Raw genomic sequence first — 18,434 nt, forward strand, 5'->3', positions numbered from 1 at the left:
GAAGCATTCTGATGATGTTGTATTTAAGCATAAGCTGCAACATACAAATGGCTTATTATGAGACAAACATGTATTCATTGGTACATGTTTAGAAAGTATATAAGTTATTTAAGTTTGTAGGAAAATAGAATGAGCATTTAGCTAACTTTAACAATAGAGCAGCTTTTTAAACTTTTTATTGATACTTTGTGAATTTCACATCATGCACCCCAATCCCACTCATGTCCCTGGCCCTCCATATCCACTCTCTGCTATTGCAACCTCTCCCCAAAAGAAAACAAAAAATAAAAGTGATAAAAAAATTAAAAAGTGAAAATTAAAAACCAAAAAAATCCATCTCACTGTAGAAGCTGTGGTGTGTCATGGTGTGTCACCCAGTCTGCCCTTTTGCCCAAACAGCTTTACTTGTAAACTTTCATTGCAATGAGTCATTGGTCTGGTTCGAGGCTTCTGGCATCTGCTACACTATCAATACTGGATCCATACCAGGACTCCTCTTGGATATCCTGTTGTTGCCCTGTGCCATGGAGATCCTGCAGAGCAGCTTTATTTAACCAGAGAGATGGTGTATCAGGGTCTGGTATACCATGGTCAGGGTGTATAAGCAAGATGTAATATTGCAGGTGGTAGGAAATGCGGCCATAAATTTTGTCAGGCAAATCCTTTTGGCAGAATATTGGAAAGCCTTTACAGATATGGTATTAGATTGGTTTTGCTTGTCTTCTCCATGTTCCAGATGTCTTTTGGTTAGGAAGTCAGCTCTCTGTAGCCTATGACTTACTTAGTATAAAGAAAGTTTTAATATTGATTATAAATCTATAAAGATGATTAGATTGGTGGATCTTAAAAATCTGTAGTACGTATGTAATAGAATCTTTGCAGTTGTTTGTTGGTATATCACTGTCTTAGTTACTTTCCTATTGCAGTAATAAAACACCATGACCAAGACAGCTTATAAAAGGAAGTGTTTAATTGGTCTTACAGTTAGTTCCAGAGGGTTGTTAGGATTCATAATGGTGGAGTAAAGGCACAGTAGCAGGAACACCTGAGAATTTAAATCTTGAATAGCAAGCAGGAGACAGGAGATACAGAGCTAACCTCAAAGCCCACCTCCAGTGATACACCTCCTCTAATAAGGCCACACCTCCTAATACTTTCCAAACAGTTCCATGACCTGGGAACAAATATTCAAACATGAGCCTATGAGGGCCATTCTTATTCAAACAACCACTGATATTTTTCCAATATTGATTAATTAATGAAGATTGAGGAAAGGAATGCTTTTGATAGTTATAGTAACTAGATGTGTGCCAATTCCTGTGGCTTAAAGTGGAAAATTATTTTGATAAACCTTATATTAAGAGTAACTACATAATATTTAGACAAAATATCTTATCTGTTACCTAAACAGTTCAAAGAATTAGACATAGTGGTATACTTCTGTAATTACAACTCTTTCTAAGATGAGGCAGGATTACAAAAATCAAGGCTAGCCTGGATTATATAGTAAGACTCTGCCTCAGAAAACCAGAAGCATGCTGGGCAGTGGTGGTACACAACTTTGAAGGAACTGAAGGAATTATCATAAAGATATGATTAATCCTAGCACTCAGGAGGCAGAGGTAGACAGATCTCTGTGAGTTCAAAGCTAGCCTGGTCTACAGAGCAGGTTTCAGGACAGCCAGGGTTACACAAAGAAACCCCACTCGGAAAACCAAAAAGAAAGAAAAGAAAGAGAAAACGAGAAACATGCAAAAATGGGGTGGGGATGGGGAGATTCAGAGGGAATTTGCTATCAAGATGGATCTCTAACTTGGTGTTGGTAGTGCATACCTTTAATCTCAGCACTAGGGAGGCAGGATAATAATAATGCATGATAAAAACAAACACTCCCCAACTCTTCCAAGGGTTATCATTGCCCCATGGATGAAGTTGAAACTTAATATGGCTAACAAGGAGTCTTTACTTTCTAGCTTTTGCCATTTTGTCCTGTTTCATTTGTGCCTCTTTGTTCAGTCATAGGCCCAGCTCTTTCTTCATTGTAGATATTCTTCTATAAAAATCTTTCACCCTTCCTTCTCTCCCTTTGAGGCAGGGCTTCACTATGTAGCCGTGGTCATTTTGGAACTCAGAGATAGCCACCTACCTCTGCTTCCCTTACCCCAATAAAACATGTATGACCCATTGTGCCTGGTTGTCTTTCTTTTACTTTTGAGACTGGATGACACAATATAAACCTGGCTGGCTTCAGATTTGTGTAGTTCTTCCTGCCTCTAAAGTTCTGGAATTATAGGTGTCTGCCACCACACCAGCTCCTTTTCTGGCTATTCATGATTGTTATATGCCCTTCTTTTATACTGCTTTTACCCCAATTTCTGGTATTACTTTTAGAGCATCTATTACACATTGTCATCACTTATGTATTTTTTGGTACTAATGAATCCATGATAGTCAAATGCTAGGTAATACAGTATAGAATGAAACTACATATAGGATTTTTAGCAGAAGTCAAAGATTATTTAGTAAACTATTTAAGAAAGGCCTCAGAGACAGGAGGGTAGTTTTTGAGCTAAACTTTGAAGGAGTCATCATGACGACATGATGATGGTCATGTACCTAACAGTCCATACCAGGGGCAAACCCTGCTAAAAGTGAGATAGATACTGGACATTTTTCTGCCTTGCCTTTACATTATTTATATGAAATAAGCAATGGAAACAGTATCATGCTGGTTAAAAAAAAAACATGGAAAATGTGTGCAAATGTTTCAGAATTTAGGGTACATTGACAAAAGTGAGAAGCAGTGCTAAGTTTTCAAGGATAATTTATACTTATATGGCAATTTCCGAATTTACATAGATTATAAAATTTCACTAGACATCTGCTGAGAAATGCAATAATGAGATAATCAGGATGGCTCAGTGAAGTGCTCAAGGTGGAAGCTTGAGGACTGAGTTTGGAGCCCCACACCATATAAAAGCTTGGTACAGTAATGTGTGTAGCACCAGCATTGGAGGGCACAGGTGGATCCCAGTGGACCACTAAACAGACAGTATAGTCAGTGAAGTGCTCAAGGTGGAAGCTTGAGGACTGAGTTTGGAGCCCCACACCATATAAAAGCTTGGGCCGGGCGGTGGTGGCGCACGCCTTTAATCCCAGCACTCGGGAGGCAGAGCCAGGTGGATCTCTGTGAGTTCGAGGCCAGCCTGGACTACCAAGTGAGTTCCAGGAAAGGCGCAAGGCTACACAGAGAAACCCTGTCTCGAAAAAAAACCAAAAAAAAAAAAAAAAAAAAAAAAAAAAAAAAAAAGCTTGGTACAGTAATGTGTGTAGCACCAGCATTGGAGGGCACAGGTGGATCCCAGTGGACCACTAAACAGACAGTATAGCTGAAAAGGTTGGAAATGAGATAACTCATGTATATAATCCTTGTGCCTTCACTACACCAAATTCTTGTCAACAGTAAAGTGCATACGTGTATTCTTTACTAGTAGCCTGCAACATAGTTGGGAATTAGTGAAAGATATGTATGCATAAACATAATAAGATTGAAGTATGGTTCATATCTTAATGGTATCTTTAAAACCTTATTCAAACTGGGCGTGGTGGTGCATCCCTTTAATCTCAGCACTAGGGAGGCAGAAGCAGGCAGATCTCTGAGTTCCAGGCCACCCTGGTCTACAGAGTGAGTTCCAGGACAGGATCTGAAAAACCATTGTGTGGGGGAATCTCTATTCAAAAGTGAAAACACAAGATTGGCATTTTAAAATACAGTACTGATTTTATCTGTTTGCTTATTTGATTTGTAAAAATCTGTTCAAAGTCAGGAAAAGTTTAACTGTGTTAAAATGTAGTTTAATTCTTGACTTTAACTTTTTTTTTTGGAGGGGGCATGTTGGAGTGTACATTACTTTCTTGTTGCTGTGACAAAATAGTTGATAAAAACAACTTAAGAAATATTTATTTCAGTTTATATTTCATCAAGTGTGTTTATTGTGTAGTTTCCATCATGCCTGGGAAAGTGTAATAGCTGGAGTGTGACAGCAGTAAGGTGATGGGAGGGAGTATGAATCCTAGTACTCTTCTGTCTCCTTTTTTTGTTCTTATGCAGCCTTGGAACTGTAGTTAGAAGTTTTCCTGTATTCCTCAGTCTTTGGGTCTCAAGAGAGCACACAGAGGCTTACATTAATTACAAACTGTCTGTGGCTCAGGCTTCTTGCTAGCTAGCTCTTTCATCTTAAATTAACTCATTTCCATTAATCTATGTTTTGCCATGTGGCCATGGCGTTAACGGTCTGCTGACATGTTGCTGCTTGGGTACAATCCATGGAATGGTTTCAACCACATTCCATGTTAAACTGTTTTGGAAACATCCTCAGACATGCGCCAGAGGTGTGTCTCCTAAGTGATTCCAAGTTGAAATAGGTTGAAAAATGAAGATGGATCTGATATCAGCGTATGAAATTATAGTTGTTGAACTAACACTACCATTGACTGCTCAAAAGTTAATGTGCTGTATTACCCTTACTTCCATTATTAGATGGCCTATCTTCAGAATGATGGCAAGTGCTATATGAGAATCGTGTACCTGTTTAGATTTCTGGCAGGTCCTTTCTGAACTGCTCTTTCACATGTTTTGTCCTCACTGCCCAGTTTGAATCACTCAGCCCTCAGCTTTCTTGACAGATAAAATAATTGATAGTTTTTCTGGTGACTGATACATACATACATATATGCACATGTATATTCATTATCATGATTGTGATGGTGGCTTTAAAGGTGATAGTATATTAAAATTAATCAAATTATATAGTTTACATAGATACAGTTTATCTAATGTCAGTTTTCCTTTTTCTCCCCCCCCCCCCCGAGATAGGGTTTCTCTGTGTAGCTTTGGCTGTCTTGGAACTCGCTCTGTAGACTCATAAAGATCCACCTGCCTCTGCCTTCCAAGTGCTGGTATTAAAGGCTTGTGCCACACCACCCGGCCAGTTATACTTTCTTAAAGCTATTTAAAAAACTCATGTGACATGCCCATTACCAATAAGTCATTATTTTATTAAGCCCTGTCTCTGACCTCTTAAGGTTTTCTACTCCATACCTGCTCTCTGATGATCCTTTGTGGCCTTTGTTTCTCCATCTTGCTAGTTCCTTGTCTCTATTATTTTCTGTCTTCATTATATACTCTCCATGCCAAAGCACTATTTAGAAGAGAAAAATCTCATAATGCCATTGCTATTTCTGTAGGCACCAGCTATTCTTAGAAAGCTATTCCTGTTGAAAGCTGTGGTAGACAGAGAGGTCAACACACACAAGCAGAAGAGATGGAGCCTCTTCTCTCTTTGTGTTCAGAGACTTATGGTCCACATAAGAACTCCATCTGGAGATGTGTGTACCTTAGAGGCATCATGGCAGATAGATAGGTGCTAGTGTAAGAGTTGGTAAAATGTAGCAGTTCCAATAAAAGGTGCTTTTGGTTCTTTATAAAGGAATTGTAAAGACTAAAGCAAAAACTTGCCATTCTTGATTTGATTTGACTTTGGGTTTTCTTTGAACTAAAATATCTGGAGAATCAGCCTCAGTTATTTGAGTCTTTACAGGCTTTCTTAAAGCCTACCTAGAATGCTAAGACCGTGGTTGGAACTTAGGGTAGATGTAGGAAGACGGTACAATTCCATCTGGGTAGTTTGCTGTGCCCGTGGCTTCTGTATGGAAATGTTGTCATAAGGCAGCATTTTTATAGTTTTCATAGTTATGATTTTTTTATGTGCATGTTCTGTAATTTACTTGTTGGAGAAAAACTGTTTTAAAGTTTTGATTGAAATTTTCTTTTTCCACAGAACTCAACAAAAATCCAGTGGAAGGCTTTTCAGCAGGTTTAATAGACGACAATGACCTCTATCGATGGGAAGTCCTTATTATTGGTCCTCCAGATACGCTTTAGTAAGTATACTGGAACTGACATCTTCAAATAGTTACTTCTTTAATAAAATTAAAACTTAATTTTGAAAATTAATTTTTTTAAAAGGAGTAACCAAAATGGTTGATCTAATATCATTTGTCTTAAATAAATTTGATAATATTTAGAGCCTTTGTGTTACACTTGAAGCTCTAATGTCTAAAAACTGTTTTTAAAAGTACAGTTTCACAATTTAGGTGCTCTTGATGCTGGAATAAATTTGTTATGAAAAAGCTTTTTCTTTTGGTTTTTTGAGACATGGTTTCTCCATGTAACAGTCCTGGCTGTTGTGGAAATTACTTTGTAGACCAGGCCTTCCCTTGCCTCTGCCTCCTGAGTGCTGGGATTAAAGGCATGCACCACCACTACCTGGCTAGTTTTACTGTTTTTTTTTTTTTATTTTATGTGCATTGATGTTTTGCCTGCACGTATGTCTGTATGAGGGTGTCAGATCTTGGCATTACAGACAGTTGTGAGCTGTTTTACGGGTGCTGGGAATTTGATCTGGTCCTTTGGAAGAGCAGCCAGTGCTCTTAACCACCTGAACCATCTCTCCAGCCCATTTTACTGTTCTTAATGCCTTATCATTTATTAAAGAACAAGACTGTAGATTTCTGATTTGTTTGTTTTTTTTCCTTTTAAACAGTTTTTCTTTTTTTTTTTGTTTAATTGAATCGATCAATTGTTTTCTATATGTGTGGGTGTTTTGCATGCATGTTTGTCTGTGTACCATGTGTGTGCCTGGTACCTGAGGAGGCCAGAAGATAGCATGGAACCTCTTGAGTTACAGATGGCTATGTGGTTGCTGGGAAATGAACCTAGAGCCCCTGCAAGAAAAGCCAGTACTCTTAACTGATGAGCCATCTCTCCAGCCCTGAGATTTTTACATAGGATGTATTCTGTATATCCATGTCTTAAGAAGACTGAAGGGAACTTCAAGGTCTGTTTTAGTAATTTTTTAACCTAGTGTCCACAGAATACATTCAGGGGGAAAAAAAAGGTGTTCTGACCCTCTAGTTTATAAGACTTAGTATTAGGACATAAAATAACTGACTGCCAGTTGTTGAATCAATGAGGGAAATGAGGTGACTTTCTCAAAGTTATGTAGCCAAGCAGTGATAAGGACAGACCTAGATATGTAGTTCTTTGGGGCTGCACTCCTTGAGTTGGTATAAAGAAGGCCATGATTTGAATGTATCAACTCCCACTCACCCCCATGCTCAATTAGTTGTTTTCTACCTACCTGAACAGCTGGTAAAAAATGTATTTAAAAAAACAAAATGAAGGGTTTGTTGGAGCCCATTTTCAGGTTCCTAGTGGCGTTACCCAGCAGATCTGCAGAGAGAGGATTGTACCACGGGCCTGAGTACAGGTGTCTGAGATGGTCTACACTTGGCTGTGCTGGGGGGAGGTCTTTTGCTCCACCCCTTGGCCTTTCTATAAATACCCTAGGGCAGAGACAGTCAGGGCCCTTTGGAATAGGTTCCAGGCCCTCTTAAGGCTATCCTTTATTTTCTATCTTGTTTATCTCCACACTCTAAATCCTTCTATCTAATATTTCCTGCTACTCTCACTCAAGAAAACTCTAAGGAACTGTGGGGTTGGTGGAGCTTGGAGTAGTAGAATACATTGTGGCAGAAATGAGAGAGAAGCTGCCTCAAAAACAAGGTGGGAAAGAGAGAAAAGAAGTTAAAACAAATTAATGTAGTAGTTCGTGTTTTATATTTGGGAAAAGGTGGTTCATACTTTGTTATAGCCATTAGCAATCAGAATTATTGCTCATATATTTATATGAAGTATATTTTGCTTGAAGTGCGATCCTATTTAGTCTTAACAATTAAAAATTGGAATCAGATATCAGGGATGAAAGCTGAAAGATCAGAGAAGCCAGCCACTAGAGAGACTTTTGCCTGTAAGAATCCTCAGACTGAGTGGGTGTCCTGCCTACAAATCTTTGGACTGAATGGACCGAGATCCTGTCTCCACCCATCTTCTATTCCTGTCTCTACCTTCCTAGTGCTGGGATTCAAGACATATGTCACCACTGCCTGGCTCTGCTTTTTTTTTTAAAGACTGGTTCAGTCTTGTGTAGCCCAGGGTGGCCTTGAACTCCTGAACTTCCTGCTTCTGAGTCCTGGGATTAAAGGTGTGTGCCACCACTGTCTGGCGTCTATGGTTAACTAATGGATAGCTTCACCCTCTGATCTCCAGGCAAGCTTTATTTGTCAGAACACAAACAGAATTTCATACAACATTTGCATTAATCAGTTTTGCAATTTTATTTAAGTGAATTTGATTATGCCATAGCATTAGAGTCTTGCTGCCAGTAGCCACTGGAAACCTTTTTAGAAATACCCCTTCACATTCACATTGTTATTTGAGGTGAATTTCTTACTAACCTGGTCTATGAGCCTAACACAGTTCTAGTCTGTTCTTTATGTTTATTCTTCTGGGTTTAAAATATTGTTTGTTTTTTTCCCCAGGCACAGTGCCTCAAGGGGAGACATAGGAACAGTCTGATGATAGAAATCTATTTACCCTGAGTATAACTGAAATGAGAGACATTCTCCTAAACCAAGTCCTTACAGAGCACTCTTTAGGAATCCATGCCTAAGCTTCATTCAGCTCTTAAGGGCTCACTGAATTTTTTGTCCTTACATGTATTGTATATTTGTGGCATGTAGTATTAGCTGGTTAGTGAATGTGTCTACATTTTTTAAAGATAGCTACTTTGAGCATTTGGTGCAAGCTTTTAATCTCAGCACCAGGCAGCAGGTCTACATAGTGAGACCCTGTCTCAAAACAAAATCATGTTTGTAATACCATTTTAGTTAACAGGCTATTCTTTTTTTTTTTTTTTTTAAAGATTTATTTACTTATTATGTGTACAGTGTTCTGTCTACATGTATCCCTGCAGGCCAGAAGAGGGCATCAGATCTCATTACAGATGGTTGTGAGCCACCATGTGGTTGCTGGGAATTGAACTCAGGACCTCTGGAAGAGCAGTCAGTGCTCTTAACCTCTGAGCCATCTCTCCAGCCCCAGGCTATTCTTTTAATGTGCGTGCTCCCCTCCACCCCATGTATGTGTAGCCCAACCCTGACTATTATGTTGTTTGTTTGTTTTTAAGGATTTGTTGTTATTATTTTTAATTATGTGCACATATCTGAGTGTAAGTATGTGCATGGGAGTAGAGTTGTTTCTCAGAAGTGGAACTCGTCAGATCCCCCTGGAACTGGACTTATAGGTGGTTGTGAGCCACCTGATCCCTCTAGAGGATCAAAAAGTGTTCTTACTGCTGAGCCATCTACCCAGCTCCTATTGCATGTTTTTTAATTGTATTTCTCGCTGTATGTTTCTAAAAGTGTTGGCTGTTGAAATGTGAATAGCAGTCACATTTGTGGCAACGTTGGACTTGTTAACAAGACACTAGCCACTTCATTGCTTTTCTGAAATCTGCTGCCCTTTTTCAGGGAAGAGAATATGTACTTGAGACAGGTCCCAAGAAAGTAGCTTAAAAGGTGTAAGGAGAATGGGTGGAGAGAAAAGACTTGGTAAATGTGGCCTTTTAAAATGTTAATTTTGGGGGGAGGTGGCCACTGGAACAATTTTATTAAAGTTTGAAGAAAAACCCCAGGTTAGACAAACTGTAAATCTTTAACAGCTTCTTAATGGAGGAGAGAAGAAAAAAAAGCCATTTAAAGCTGGCACAGAGGTCAGCCACATGGCAGGCAACCAACCACATGGTAGGGAAAAGGGTTAGAGAAAGAGCACACCCAAAGTGTTGGGGGGAAACCCCAATGTGTTGTGGTTCTCAACCTTTGGATCGCACCCCTGTGGGTTGAAGGACCCCTTCATAGCAGTTGCATATCAGCTATCCTGCATATCGTATTTATATTATGACCCATAACAGTAACAAAATTACAGTGTATGAAGTAGCAATGAAAATAATTTTATGGTTGGGAATCAACACAGCATGAGGAACTGAATAAAAGGGTCTCAGCTTTAGGAAGGTTGAGAACCACTGTCTTGAAAGATAAGGAAAAGTTGACAGACTTACAATGATGTTTATAAGGCTGCTAACTCGATAAGTGCTTTATAGAATATTAAGTTCTTGAAAAGTGTTTATTGACTTAAGTGCAAGGAAGTGATCTTGTAGTTTCAGTAGTGTGAAGAGGATGGAAGGATTAAAAATAAATTAGCATGGATTTGAGTAATACTTTAACCTCAGCAGTCAGTTTACCACCATAAAATGGCCTGAGATGTCAGCTCAGAAAAAGTACTACTGCAAAATTCTATAAAAATATGATGTGCTATTTTGTGATGGTATCACTAATTTAGTCAGTAGAGGGCACTCCACATACTATTTACAGTCTATTCAGTCAGTGGCTAGTACGTTCAAGTGTTGCTTTAAGAGTGATAATTACTGAGCATATATTTAGTCCTTTTACCCATTTTCACCTAGTGTAAGTTTTTATTACTCTTGTATCCAATATTGAATTTTTCTAGTGCTATCTAGATTTTCTTAGCCACACATGGTGGCACATGCCTTTAATCCCAGCACTTGGGAGGCAGATGCAGGCTTTCAAAGCTGGTCTGGTCAGTAGATCAAATTCTAGGACAGTCAGAGCTACACAGAGAAGCCTTGCCTTGAAGACCCCTCCCCCCAAAAAGTTTTCTTCTGCACGTAATATTTGGAAACAAAGCAGGTTCAGAACCCTAGGCAAATGCTGGACCACTGACAGACTGAAAACTGAACCTTTGCAAGGGCAATAAGTTCTTTTAACCTCTGTGTCATTTCCCCAGCTCTAAATCATTCCTTTTTTTTTTTTTTTTTTTTTTGTGGTTAGGCTTTCTACTACCTTTATTCCCCCCTCCCCCCATTCTAACTTCTGATGACTTAGTATTTGAGGCAGGCTTTCATGTATCCCAGGCTGGCCTTCAATAACTTGCTATGTATTGGAGGAGGAACTCTAATATTCCTAGTTATCTTTCCACTAGCGCCCTCCTATAGCTTTGGAAACAAGTTGGATTTCTCCCCCCTTTAAAGCTCTTAATTTGTATTTTTTAAAGCCCCTAATTAGTATTATGTCCAGCTTCCTCTTAACACCTCCCCTCAAAAAAGAAAAGAAAAAGAAAAAAAAAAGCTTAGATGTTGCTATGTTTCTCAGGCTAGTCTGGTCCTTACTGTGTGGCTTAGGTTTGCCTTGAACTCTCTGGAATTACCTTTACTGTAGCTTACCAAGTTTGGGGTTGACAAGCATGTACAATCATACCCAGACTCCATCTTTAACTTAATTTTCCCGTGCAGATTGTCTTGTTTCATTGTGCTTGTACTTTATCATTTTTCTATTTAATCTTTGGTTTTTCAAGACAGGGTTTCTCTGTGTAGCTTTGCGCCTCTCTTGGAACTCACTTGGTAGCCCAGGCTGGCCTCGAACTCACAGAGATCCGCCTGGCTCTGCCTCCCCAGTGCTGGGATTAAAGGCGTGCGCCACCACCACCCGGCTCTATTTAATCTTTTATGGAGTTTTCTTACTGCTTTTCTCAAGTTTGATTTTTTTTTTCTTTTTCTTTTTTTTTTAGTTAAAGCTCTGAGCCCCCAGCTTACCTCTCTAATATTTGGAATTATTTGATATTAATAGCACCCTTCATTAATGTGTATGAGCCTGAATATATGTTTATACACTCTGAATATGTAGTGCCTATGAAGACCAGAAGAGGGTAGGGTGTCCGATAACAGATTGTTGTTAGTCTCTATGTGGGTCCTGGAATATCCGATTGTTCTTCAGCTGCTGAGCCATCTCTCCAGCCCCTTCTCTTTAAAACAAACAAACAAACAAACAAACAAACAAACTGCTATTTGTGTGTGTTTGCTGTACATTGCAAGTGTGTGGTCAGAGTACAACTTTGTTGAGTCAGTTTTCTCCTTCCACCTTTACTTGAGTTTTGGAGGTGAAACTCAGGTTTCTATGCTTATGTGACCAGTACCTTTACCTAAACAGGACTCTTGCTGGCCTACTTCTCTTTATCAAACTTAACATTTTTATTTGTTCAGACAAAAAAGCAATGAAAAATATTTATGATTAAAAATTCAACCTGTCAGGCTGGAGAGATGGCTCAGAGGTTAAGAGCACTGGCTGTTCTTCCAGAGGACCTGAGTTCAATTCCCAGTAACCACATGGTGGCTCACAACCAGCTACAATGACATCTGGTGCCCTCTTCTAGCCTGCAGGCTGAACACTCACTGTATACATAATAAATAAATAAATAAATAAATAAATAAATAAATAAATAAATCTTAAAAAAAAAAATTCAACCTGTGCTGAAATGTGGAAAGCACAAAGTAAAGGATCCCATGTCGTATATCCTACAGTTAATCACTGTTATATGTAATGTTGTGTTCCTTTTTTTGTGTCAGTATACAAACATCTGTTCCCATCTTTTTAAAAATTACTTGTTAGTGTGAGCCTGCATAATATGTATATGGGTGTGTGCTCTACAGTGTAGATATGGAGGTCAGAAAACAGGTTTTGGGGATGGAGCTCAGGTGTCAGGCTTGTGTCTCAAGTGCCTTTATTTGCTAAGCCATTTTACCAGTCCAGTACATCGCACGAGGACCTTGAGCATTTGATCTCAAGTACTAGAATTAATTACTTTTGCATATTATCATATCATTTTTGCTTCCTAAGGCTGACAAGGTTATCTTTAATTTATTGTACACACACACACACACACACACACACACACACACACACACACACGGTTGTGAGCTGCCATTTGAGTGCTGGGAATCAAGTCTACATCCTCTGCAAGAACAAGTGCTCTTAACCAACTGAGCCATCTCCAAAGTTCCCAGCTATTGTTCTTATACTCATCTGCTCAGGGATTGCCAACCACAGTGAACTGGGTCTTCCCATGTCAATTATCAGTCATGACAATCTCTCACAGACATCACAGTCTAATCTGACTCAGGAAATTATTTTTCGAGACGGTTTCTTTGTGTAGCTTTGGAGCCCGTCCTGGACCTTGCTCTGTAGACTAGGCTGGCCTTGAACTCACAGAGATCTGCCTGCCTCTGCTCAGTGCCGGGATTGAAGGTGCATGTTACCATACCTAGCCCTAGAAAATTCCTTTTTTGGTTTTTTTTTGGTTTTTTTTTCGAGACAGGGTTTCTGTGTGTAGCTTTGTGCCTTTCCTGGATCTCACTCTGTGGACCAGGCTGGCCTTGAACTCACAAAGATCCACCTGTGTCTGCCTCCCAAGTGCTGGGATTAAGGGCATGGGCCACCACCGCCCGGTGGAAAATTCTTAATTGAAGTTTTCTTCTTCTTCTAGGTGGTTCTAGGGTCAAGTGGATAATAAAAACTAACCAGTAAACGCTCCACATTTATTTTGTTAGTGGGTATCATATTGGAAAGTACAGAGAACATTATTAATATTGCAGAGGTTACCACTTTGTAAGGTCAATAGTATCAAACCTCCTTGGGAGACCTTTTTGTTTACTACTTCCTCCTAATGGACATATATGTACCAAATGAATTTTTATTACATGATGAAATGAATAAACAAGTAGATAAGTAGAAGTGTCAGTCTGCTCCCAGATGGGGAACTACAAAATGTGCCTAAACTTTGAGATGAGAAAGAGGTTGATGGGTATGGCCAGAACAAAGAAAAATGATCATTTGAAACCAATATAGAAGATTCAACTTGAATCATGTAGACAAGATTAAACTCCCCAAATTTCATATGAAGACATGCACTGAAAAGACTTGCAGCATAACACCAGTGCGATCTGATCTAGACCGGTTTCCAATGATTCCTTTTATTTCTACTAACCTGTGGAGAGTTTAACAAAGCAGTATTTATGATGATGGCTTATTAAACTGTATTTGCAGGGAACCATAATTATTTTTTTCTCCCCTTTTATTGTTTTATCTCTTGTATACTTTTATTTGTCTGATTGACTGTGTACTTATAAAGAATAACTTAAATTCATGAACTTGTTTTTCTTCTATTTTTTCCAGCGAAGGTGGTGTTTTTAAGGCTCATCTCACTTTCCCAAAAGATTACCCCCTCCGGCCTCCTAAAATGAAATTCATTACAGAGATTTGGCACCCAAATGGTAAGTTTTCTAGTTTTACTTTCACATTTGCAAATAAGATGATTTGTAATTAAAGATTTCACAACAATCTCAGTGAGATTGCTCTGGGATTTCATGTTTTTGTGCATATGATCTTGTACAAGACTCTAAATAGATAAATATAAAAATTTTCTTTCTTTTTCTTAATTTTCTGCTTTTTCTGGAGATGAGGTGTGACAAGTTTGAGTTCCAGGTCAGCCTGGACCTCACTATGTATCTCATGCTGTTCTTGAACTTTTAATAATCTTTCTGCCTTAGGCTGCCAAGGGCTCGGATTACAGGCAAGAGCCATTACCATAAGGCTTTTAGAAAAAATAGCTTTTTAGAAAATGGTCACTGGGTTGGGAATATAGTTCAGTTGGTGGAGTACTTACCTCGATTGCAAAAAGCCTTGGATTTGATCCTCAACTTTTCATAAAATGGGTGGTGATGCAAGTATGTAATCTTCTAGCTACATAGCAAAGAAAATTGTAGAGATATATCTCACAATCATATTAAATTGCAGCAGCATTCGTGTTATCCAAAAAGTATCAATAATATCAATGCCTAACATTGAAAGTAAAAACAAAATGTTGCACATATATACAATGCAACATGATTTGGTAACAAAAAAAGTGGAGTGTTCTGGGGGCTGGAAGATTGCTTAGCAGATAAGTGTATAATGTTCTTCCATCACCAAAGATGAATTTGAAGGACTCATTAGCTGTTTGAGAAAACCACATGTAGATGATCCATTGCCTTTGGTATCTGTCCTCACATGCATAGTCACACAGAGGCATATTCATACATGGAAAATAAATAATTTTTCAAAGAAATGAGGAAATGGAAACAGTCATTTAATAATTCCATTTATATGAAATTTCTAGAATATTCCACTCTGAAGACTCAGAGTATATTCACAGTTGCTTAGGACTGTTGAAGATTTTGGAGGGGAGGAAAACAGTTAATATCAATTGTACAATGTTTCTTTGGGAGGTGATCAAAGTTCTTAAAACTGAGTGTGATTTGGTGTATGACTCAGTAACTGTATTATATAGAAACAGTTAGACCATATGCTTCAAATAGTTGAATAGTATGGTGGGTTTTTATGGGGATACCTGGTAAGATTGTTCAGTAAGTAAAAGTTCTTGCCATGTAAGGCTGGTAACTTGAGTTCGATCCCTGGAGCCCATGTTGAGGTGGAGATTCCATTCCACTAAGTTATCCTTTGGCCTCTACACAAGGCCTGTAGTACACATGCTCGCACATATACACAATAGCAATAAATTTCAAAAAAAAAATTACATGGCAAATAATAGTTTGTAGCTTAGATGTATACTAGTTTGGACTTGTTTGGTTTGTTTGTTTGTTTGTTTGTTTGTTTGCAGGTTATCACTGTGTAGCACTGACTGGCTTGAAATTACTTATGTAGACCAGGCAGGCCTTAAACTCTGAAGTCCACCTGCCTTTGCCTCTCAAGTGCTGAGCCCTCAAAGGATTTCACTGGATTTGAATAAAGGAATAGAGGAATAAAGCCAGTTCTAAAGAAAGTTGAGATGAAAGGAAAAAAAAAGCAACAAACATATAGACAAAATACTATATGGGGAAATCAAGCATTTTGGCAAAGTAGGTGTAAATATTAAGTGTATAGCTAGCTAAAGAGTTACCAGGCAGTGGTGGCACACACCTTTAATCCCAGCACTCACTCAGGAGGCAGAGCCAGGTGGATCTCTGTGAATTCGAGGCCAGCCTGGTCTACAGAGCGAGATCTAGGACAGGCACCAAAAGTACACTGGGGTGGGTGGGTGGTTACCATAAATATCTCACAGAGATCATAGTTGTCACCCAACATGTATTTGGAAAAGTAAATTGAATCAGACAGAGATCACTAGAATTTAAACAGTATCAGTATGGAAGAACATCCTGAGTAAGGCAGTGATGATGTCATCATCACACATTTCTGATGGATGTATAAATGACATACTTCTTTAAAAGTGTGATTTGGACCTGGCGGTGGTGGCGAACGCCTTGAATCCCTGCACTTGGCAGTCAGAGGCAGGCACATCTCTGAGTCTGAGGTCATCGTGGACTACAGAGTGAATTCCAGGCCAGCCAGGGTTGTTACACAGAGAAACCTTGTTGGGGTGGGCGAGTAGGGGGAGGAATGTGATTAGGCATGATTCTAATTTTGGTCATGGAAACATGCTCTCTACCTGGAATGTATTCCACCAACGTTTAATGGCTGAACCTTAAAGACATTATGGTAATTGAAATATGAAGAACAAAAAATGTGTGATTGTGTGATTCTGCTTCTATAAGATACTTCAGTAATTAAAATGGCAAGAACAGGGGCATTTCTAGATACCAAAGAGTTGGGGAAAATGAGGAGGTTGTTTGTATACACAATTTGAGTTGAGGAAGATGAATGATGATTATAATTGCATGTTATTGTGATTATTTTTAATTCTTAACAGAAATGTTAGAAATTGTAATTTCATCTTATGCATATATTACAATAAAAATAAAATTTATGTCAACACATGTTTCATAATAGATATGAATCTTATTTCTGAAGTGATGGAAGAAAATAAAGACAAACATTCTAAAGACTGTAATCTAAAATGATTTAAGATTCTAGATTAATGGTTGGTTCTAAAAGCCATTTTTGGGGGTGGGGGGTCTGAGACAGGGCTTTTTTGCTTGTTTATTTTGTTTTGTTTTTAGCCCTGGCTGTCCTGGCACTTACTCTATAGACAGACTGGCCTCCAACTCACAGAAATCTGCCTGCCTCTACCTCCAGAGTGCTGGGACTAAAGGCATGTGCCGCCACCACCAGACATAAAAACCATTTTCTTTTAAAATTGTCGTTATCATTATTGTTATTATGGGGTCTGCTTGCTCGCTTGTCTGTCTGTCTGTCTGTCTATCTATCTATCATCTACCTACCTACCTACCTACCTACCTACCTACCTACCTACCTGTCTATCTACAAGGTCTCATCATCTAGCCTTGAATGACATGGAACTCAGAGATCCCACCTGCTTCTGCCCCTGAAGTGCTGGAGTTAAAGGCATGGGCCACCACACTTTGTTATTACTGTTAATTTATTCTACTTGTATATTTGTATGGATGTTTTGCCTACATGTAGGTATGTCCTTGCACCTGGTACCTGCAGAGGCCAGAAGTGAGTGTGTACCCTAGGACTGCAATTTCAGAAGATTGTGCTGCCCCGTGGGTGCTGGGAATCAAACTCAGGTTCTCTGGAAGAGCAGCCAGTGCTCTTAACAATTGAGTAATCTCTCTAACTCAGTTAATGATTTTTTTTTTTTTGATACAGGAATGTTATGTATTCCAGGCTGCTCTCAATCTTGTTAATCTTCCTACTTCCTATTTCCATCTCTTGAGTGCTGTACTTAGGAACATGTGCTGTCATGACTGGTTTATGGAATGCTGGACGTTGAGCCAAGGCTTATGTTTGATGGGCAAATTCTCTTCCCTCTGAGCTACATACATCCTACATTCCCCCTCCAAATCTTGATCTTAAATAGGTTCCTTCCAATATAATTACATATAAATATTTAATCCCATCTTTTCAAAGAAAACTCCTTGTTTTGTAGTAAGAATGGAAAACAAAATAATAATTAGAAAGTTTTGTGCTAAATACCAGTGTTTCATACTGTTCTTGCTTCTTTTTTTTTTTTTTCCATTTTATTGGATTTCACAAGCTATGGGAATGGGTTAGAAAGACGAACCTCAGTTACAGGAAAGTTTTGTATAAATCATCAAAGACATGGGCACTTGTCTGTCATTTTGATTACATGTCAGGAGTAATTCTGCTTTACAGTAGGGCTTGTAGAAATACTTGTTGGATTACACACACACACACACACACACACACACACACACACACACACACACACCCATTCCTTCACTCCCCCTATGTACTTTGACTCTGAGATGGGGTAGGAGGATTGCTAACAGTTCAGGGACAGCTACAGAGTGAGCCTTTTTTCAAAAACAACAAACAAAATATTTTGTACTAAGAAAGTTTATTTAGTCTTCCTTGTTTTCTAAATTCCTCAAGAAATAATAGTATTTTTGTGTGTGTGAGAAGAAATTTACTGTGAAAGGTTACTTTTATTAATAGGGTGTTATGATCGTTTGAACATGTTTGTTTGTTTGTTTGTGGTTTCTTTTGAGACAGGCTTTCTCTGTGTAACACAGTCCTGGCTGTCCTGGAACTAGCTTTGTAGACCAGACCAGGCTGGACTTGAACTCACTGAGATCAGCCTGCCTCTGCCTCCTAAGTGCTGGGATTAAAGGCCAATGCCACCCAGCACTTTGTTGTGTTGT

At 38.8% G+C, this 18,434-nt stretch overlaps 1 protein-coding gene across 6 annotated transcripts in view; it reads left to right on the forward strand.

The window, feature by feature from the left end:
- Ube2g1 (ubiquitin conjugating enzyme E2 G1) overlaps positions 1 to 18,434 on the forward strand; it is an 83,483-nt gene that overhangs the window by 50,707 nt on the left and 14,342 nt on the right. For all 6 annotated transcript variants that reach the window (XR_009380663.1, XR_009380662.1, XR_009380661.1 and 3 more), the window contains exons 2-3: positions 5,841 to 5,943; positions 13,987 to 14,084. Coding sequence is in view for 3 of the 6 variants with exons in the window: in XM_059271134.1 (XP_059127117.1) it covers positions 5,841 to 5,943; positions 13,987 to 14,084 (201 nt within the window). In the remaining 3 variants the exon portion in view is untranslated. The remainder of the gene's footprint in view (positions 1 to 5,840; positions 5,944 to 13,986; positions 14,085 to 18,434) is intronic.

Source organism: Peromyscus eremicus, chromosome 8a (genome assembly GCF_949786415.1).
Source record: "Peromyscus eremicus chromosome 8a, PerEre_H2_v1, whole genome shotgun sequence".
In the NCBI taxonomy this organism is placed as follows: Eukaryota; Metazoa; Chordata; class Mammalia; order Rodentia; family Cricetidae; genus Peromyscus; species Peromyscus eremicus.